The 6,958-nt window shown below is 48.7% G+C and overlaps 1 protein-coding gene across 1 annotated transcript in view; it reads right to left on the reverse strand.

Moving 5' to 3' along the window:
* Positions 1 to 5,625: 5,625 nt before the first annotated feature.
* SAT2 (spermidine/spermine N1-acetyltransferase family member 2) overlaps positions 5,626 to 6,958 on the reverse strand; it is a 1,535-nt gene continuing 202 nt past the window's right edge. Inside the window, exons 2-6 of the mRNA XM_029928793.1 lie at positions 6,819 to 6,870; positions 6,617 to 6,700; positions 6,409 to 6,513; positions 6,224 to 6,264; positions 5,626 to 6,051 (exon numbers count right to left, since the gene is read on the reverse strand). Coding sequence (XP_029784653.1) covers positions 5,884 to 6,051; positions 6,224 to 6,264; positions 6,409 to 6,513; positions 6,617 to 6,700; positions 6,819 to 6,870 — 450 coding nt within the window. The 3' untranslated portion in view covers positions 5,626 to 5,883. The remainder of the gene's footprint in view (positions 6,052 to 6,223; positions 6,265 to 6,408; positions 6,514 to 6,616; positions 6,701 to 6,818; positions 6,871 to 6,958) is intronic.

The raw sequence follows: 6,958 nt of genomic DNA on the forward strand, positions 1-6,958 counted from the left end.
GACAGGAAGCACGGGGCTGGAAGGGCCGGACCAAAGCTTGCAGGGACTGGAACATACTTAGCATCCTGGACTTTCTGCTAAGAGAAGTGGGAAGCGTTACAGGACTTTCAGCCAGCTTGCCTCTTAGTGAGATTACCCAGCTGGGCTAGGAAGGGTGCGTCAACAGAATGGCCCAGCTTGTGTTTGGACTTCTAAGTACACAGGGATTTGGGAAGAAGACCGAAAGATGGATAGATTGCTAGATGACTGTTGGATAGATACTGAAAACGGGGACTCCATGGAAGTGTACGTACTGGAAGTGGAGACTGAGCCCAGATTTCTTCCTCGAGTGGCTCTAAGAATACGTACATCCTGTATCGCCCGGCTGGCTCAGTTGTTGGAAGCATGAGACTCTTGATCTTAAGGTCATGAGTTCAAGTCCCTTGTTGGTTGTAGAGATTACGGAAATAAGTAACATTTAAAAGAAGAAGAATACATACAGCCAGGCTTCTACCTTCCAAGTGGGAGTCTGGAAAAGTCTTCTGAGTAATCTGATCAGATGAGAAAAAGACCTAAGGATACTGACATTAGGCGTTCCTCAAGGAAATGGCCTAGTGGCTCGCCCTATAGTGAAGTCCATAGCCAACACGCCTCCGTATTTGCCACAAACACACACGCGTGGACGCAGTTTCCACTTGTACCTTAGCATCCCAATCCTAAATATGAGCAGACAACCGAGGGCTGCCTGACATTTGAGGAGAGCCTCTAAAATGAAAGACTATGTAAGAAAAACTCTTTTTTAAAAAGTAGCATATCTGCAGAAAGATAAAAACACGTATCCATGAAACAACAGAATGTTTTTCAAAGGCAAAGAGCAAAAAACCAAAAAGAGCTCTTAGAAATTAAAAACATGAAAGCAGAAATAAAAATTCAACAGAAGTATTGGAAAATAAATTTTGAAAAAATCTTCCAGAGGCGCCTGAGTGGCTCAGTCGGTTAAGCGTCCAGGTTTGGTTCAGGTCATGATCTCGTGGTTCATGGGTTCCAGCCCCGCATCAGACTCTGTGCTGACAGCTAGCTCAGAGCCCAGAGCCTGCCTCAGATTCTGTGTCTCCCTCTCTCTCTGACCCTCCCCTGCTCACGCTGTCTCTCTCTCTCTCTCTCAAAAATAAATAAAACATTAAAAAAAATCTTCCAGAGGGGTACCCAGGTGGCTCAGTTAGTTGAGCGACCATCTGACTCTTGATTTTGGCTCAGGTCATGATCCCAGGGTCATGGGATTGAGCCTCAAGTCAGTCTCTGCACTGAGCATGGACCCTGCTTAGGATTCTCCCTCTCTCTCTCTCTCTCTCTCTCTATCTATCTTTCACTCTGCCCCCTCTCCTACTTGCACTCTCTTTCTAAAATTATTAAAAAATTAAAAGAAATCTCTCAGAAAGTTGAGCAAAAAATGTAGGAGATGGGAAAAATGTTAAAAATATATAAGAAAATTAAAGAACTATTCCACGGGATTCAACATCTGAATAGTGAAAGTTCCAGAAAGAGGTAACAGAAATATGGAGGGGAAGAAATTGTGCCCAACAAAAACTTTTTGTAGTTTTTCTTTAAGTAATCTCTACACCCAGTGTCAGGCTCAGACTCACGGCCCTGACACCTTGAGATCAAGAGCGGCATTCCCTTCCAACGGAGCCAGCCAGGTGCCCCAAGGTCCCAACGCATTTATCTCCCAAGTACTTTTTCTGAAGAAGCTCCATGAAAATAAACCAAGGAAAAGATGAAGAGACGGATCCCAGGAAACAGGGTATCCACCCAAGAGAGAGGCAAAGGGAATCTGCAAGATGGGTGTCAGGGGCGCCTGGGGGCCTCAGTTGGTTGACCATCTCTTGGTTTCGGCTCAGGTCATGATCTCATGGTTTGTGAGGTCGAGCCCCACTCTCTCTGTGAGTCTCTCTCCCTCTCCCACTGCCCTTCCCCCACTCTCTCTCTCAAAATAAATAAAAACATAAAAAATATATATATATATATGGGTGTGAAGGGAGATCCAACAGGGAGGCCTGAAGATCAGCCTCTTTCTGCCGGAGCAGGTCTAAAGTCTGTGAGAAAATTCTTCAAGTGGAAGAGATCAAATTCCTTACATGTTTGTACATCCTTAGAGCACATTAACACAACTGAAGGAGAATCTGGGGGTGCAGTACACAGAAAACTAAGCAAACAAACAAAAAGGAAGCAAGTATTAATTCCGGAAACACGTAAATGGTTCCGGAAAGATCCACATTGGCTCAATTGTGAGGAGCCTTTGCATAATCATGACAGTGTAAACACCCCACAGGTCCATCCAGAATTATGACGACATGTCGGAAGCATGGGAGGCTGGGAGTTTGGGGTGGGGGTGGGGACAGAGAGTTAGCAGCAGAAAGTCAGTGCTCAGGCTAGAACAGAGGCATCTAGAATTCCAACATTTGCGTGCTATTTTTAATCTGACATATACAGATGAGTCCAAGGCAAAACAGAAGACAAAGCAGTGGTCTTCCAAGAACCCTGGGAGCTGTAAGGCCACTTTTTTCTATCAGGCTTAGAGAAGTATTTGACTCTTTGAATAGTATCAAGTAGGGGCGCTTGGGTGTGGCTCAGTTGGTAGAGCAGCTGATGTGGGCTTGGGTCAGGGTCTCAGGGTTGGGAAGTTCCAGCCCCGCATCTGGCTCACCGCTGTTCAGCGTGGAGCCTGCTTTAAATCCTCTGTCCCCCCCTCTTTGCCCCAACACGCTGGCGCTCTCTCGCTCTCAAAAATAAATTTTAAAAAACATTTTAAATAAATAAATACGTAAAATGTATATCTATGATAAAAAAAAATACTGAGGTGCCTGAGTCACTCAGTTGGTCGAGCGTCCAACTTTGGCTCAGGTCATGATCTTGCGGTTTGTGGGTTCGAGCCCCACGTTGGGCTCTGTGCTGACAGCTCAGAGCCTAGATTCTGCTTTGGATTCTGTGTCTCCCTCTCTCTCTGCCCCTCCCCTGCTTGTGCTCTGTCTCTCTAAACTAAAAAATAAAATAATAATTAAAAATATTATTAATAGCCTCGTGGAAGGGGGCATTCCAGGAAGGGGCTGGGAGGTCGGTTAGGAGGCTCTGGCAACTTTCAGAGCGGTGATAGCGACGTGGAGATTTGAGAGTTGTTTTAACGATCCCCTCTCTATGCTCCCTTTAAAAAGCCCTCCTCCCGGGTGGCCTCCCCTCTGTCCTCCTTGCTGCGGCCAGAACCCGGGCCCTTATCACCTCATACCAATCAGCCCCAGCATCTAATACAGTCACCTCGCAGGAGGGTAATACAGTGGTGAGTGGGCAGGAGCCCAAGGTCGGCTGTGGCTGCAGCACAGACCGAGGCTGGAGTGTAGACATCCTGCCAAAACCGGCCGAGAGAATGACACGAGAAGCGTGAACTCCAAAAGCAAAGGCAAAACAAGATGGCAACAAGAGAAATTTCAGAAATGTTAAGTTTCCTAGTTTTTGCCCTTTTCTTCTGCATTAAATTTTTAAATTTTATTTATTTATTTATTTTGAGAGAGAGAGAGAGAGAGAGCAAATGCAGGTGAGGGGCAGAGAGGAGAGGCAGAATCCCAAGCAGCAGAGCTGGATGCGGGGCTCGAAAAGATCAACATACCTTTAAAAGATCAAGAGTTGGTCACTTGACCCACTGAGGCACCCAAATGCCCCTGCATTAAGTTTTATTTATGTATCCTTTTTTGAAGAAGAAGAAGATACCTAGCATGGCGGAAATTTCAGGAAATCCAAAGTGGCAAGTGGGAAAAGCTGTCCCCTGGCCACCCAGACCCCCTCCTCAGAGACAACATCACTCTCTGTGTGTTCGTTTATGCAGCTCTCCAGAAATGATGCACTCTAATGCAACTGAAATTTAAAAACAGCCCCATCACTAGACAAATTGATTATACTCCACAGATATAAATCCCTGTCAGCTTGAGATGAGCCAAACACACGAGGCTGGATTCTTCTGGTTCCCAGGTGGAGGAGGGGTTGGCCAGCGTTATTATCGCTTGATCAAGATTGTCCTAAAGGTCCATTTGCTCTAAATCGGTTTTTTTTTAAATTTTTACTGTTTATTTATTTATGAGAGTGAGACACAGCATAAGCAGGGGTAGGCCAGAGAGAAAGGGAAACACAGAATCCAAAGCAGGCTCCAGGCTCTGAGCTAGCTGTCAGCAGAGCCCAACATGGGGCTCGAACCCATGAACTGTGAGATTGTGACCTGAGGTGAAGTCAGACACTCAACCAACTGAGCCACTCAGGCGCCCCTCTAAGTCGGTTTTAAGAGCCCCAAACTGGCATCATTCAAGGAGAATTGAGCCCCTGATGTGTTCTCTTTGGCTGAATTTTTTTTTTTGAGATTTTATTTTTAAGTAATCTCTACACCCAACGTGGGGATCAAACTCAAGACCCCGAGATCAAGGGCTACACGCTCCTCAGACTGAGCCAGCCAGGCACCTTTTTTTTTTGAAGCATCCTTTTTCTTTTAAATTTAGATTTGAAGATAGATCTTCAATTTTTTATTTATTTTTTTAATGTTTGTTTCTTTTTAAGAGAAAGAGAGAGAGAGCAGGACAGAAAGAGAGACAGAGACAGCGACAGAATCTGAAGCAGACTCCAGGCTCTGAACTGTCAGCACAGAGCCCCACACGGGGCTCGAACACACGAACCATGAGATCATGACCTGAGCTGAAGCTGGACTCTCAACCAACTGAGCAACCTGGGTGCCCCAGATCTCCAATTCTTTACATTTCCATATTAGTCCAGAGTTTCTGTTTCTTCCAATGCCTCATCAACAAAAATAATAATACGGCATCAACAAAAGTGAGGACAGATGTGTTTAAAGGCACAGGAAGATGGTTCTGATATACTGTTAGAAACTACACTACCCCACCTCTACTCACTTAACTACTCACGTGTATATACGGACATTGAAAACTCGGAAGAGTTGATACTAGAGGATTAATAATAGTTACGTAAGTGAGACTACAAATTCTACTTTTTTTTTTTTTTTAGTGAAGCCCAACATGGGGCTTGAACTCACAACCCTGAGATGAAGACCTGAACTGAGATCATGAGTCAGATGCTCAACTGAATGAGCCACCCAGGAGCCCCTATGAATTCTATTATGAACATTCCAAATTTTCTACAGGAAACCCGCGTTACCTGTGTAAGAAAACATAAGAAAGCAAGACATGGCTTGTGTCCTTCCTTGTCTTCGTGGGTCCTTTGGTTTTGCTGAACTGAAAATACGGACCTTGTGACTTTGGATTAAAAGAAAAGCGCTCAAGAGCTGAACTGATTTTTTTAAGTTGAGGCAACTGGTCCTTCCCAAGGCCCTCAAAATACCACCAGCAGGTGGCAGCCTGCTCCATTTGTCCTGCACGGTGGCATCCAGACACTGGAGGCCTTTGTCTGGGTCCCAAATGTGACACACAAGCCTGATGTCAGCCCAAACTTGGGCCAAGCTGGCCCTTTGCTCTTCTTGTCTCTATTCCGCAGCCCAGAGCCAAGACTGGGGCCCACTGAGGGTGAGTGGGAGCCCCCTCGGGCCCACCTGTGCCCCCGGCAGCAGCCTCCCGTAACCAGAGCACGCGGGAAGCCTCCTGAAGTCGCTGGAGCTTTATTGGACCATCAACTGCTATATCAGCACCGCATCAGGATACAATAATTCTCATTTATTTCTCATCCTCACCCAGGAGGCGGAAGGGCCTCTCCCTCAATTCTGCTCTTTCCCAGACTTCCGATTTGGTGACTCCCAACCTCTCTTCCTTCAGGGTGGCCCTTGTCCGTGGGGACAAGTCTCTGAGGAGTGCTTGAGCAGGTGGGGGGGAGGCCAAAGAGAGAGACGCCCAAGGATTGGCATCACTTTCCTGCCAACTCCCTCATCGCCTTTTCTTCAAAGCGAAAGGAGTGCCAGCCCTCAGCTTCGGTCAGGTCGCGGGCTCCTAGGGCCTTGTACAAGTCCATGGCCCTCTCGTTCCAGTCCAGGACTGCGAGGCGCAGCTGGGAGCAGCCCCTTTCCAGGGCCGCCTGTGGGAGAAGACTTACTCATCCTCTCAAACAGGAGCAGACTCCTGTCATTCAGCCCAACAATGGGGTTCCTCCCAAACATGCTTGCTTTTCCAGCCGCCCCCCCCCCCCCCCCCCCCCCCCCCCCCCCCCCCCCCCCCCCCCCCCCCCGCGGCCCCATCCCTCTCCTCACCTCAGCCACTTTTTTGATTAATTTGGAACCAATCCCCTGACCTGTTGCGGAAAAAGATTGTTTCAGTTGAAAGGGATCCCAAAAGGCCATAAGGCTGGGATTAAGGGGCAGCAGATGCTGGTGGGTCTGGATTGATTTCCTACCACCCCAGCCTCAGCCCCCCTCCCCCCCAGCCCTCCCCATACCCCGATATTCGGGCTTCACATAGATGTCTTCCAAATAAACGCTGCGCCCTTTCCACGTGCTATAGATGAAGTAGTACAACCCGTAGCCCACCGCCAGGCAGGGCCCTGAGGAGGAGAGAGGAACACAGGGCTCAGGCCCCTGGGCCCCCGAGGGCGACCTCTGAGACGGACAGGCAAAGGGGAACCTCCCGGCTCCAGGGGTTCTTACCCTGTGGCTCCCTCCCGGCGGGAAGGAGTTCGGCCACGAAACAGTGATAGAAAGGATTCTCTCCGAAGCCATCTGCTCTCAGGGCTGCGGAGAGCAGAGTCGTGGTAACGAGAGCAAAAAAGCCTGGGTGCGCGCCAGGCCTGGGAACCCATCCCTCGCCTCCTCCCCAGCCTCCATCGGGACGTGGGTGCTGGGCCCCCACCTTCCTCACTGATCTTCACCTGGTCCGAGAGTTTCTCGTACTCGGCTAGTTCCTAGGGTGTGGGGGACAGAGGCTGGGTCAGGGCAGGGCCCCCCCCCCCCGGGGCGCGCCCCTTCCGCGGAGGCCCACCCTCCCCGCCC

The sequence above is a fragment of the Suricata suricatta genome, chromosome 17 (genome assembly GCF_006229205.1).
Source record: "Suricata suricatta isolate VVHF042 chromosome 17, meerkat_22Aug2017_6uvM2_HiC, whole genome shotgun sequence".
Classification (NCBI taxonomy): Eukaryota; Metazoa; Chordata; class Mammalia; order Carnivora; family Herpestidae; genus Suricata; species Suricata suricatta.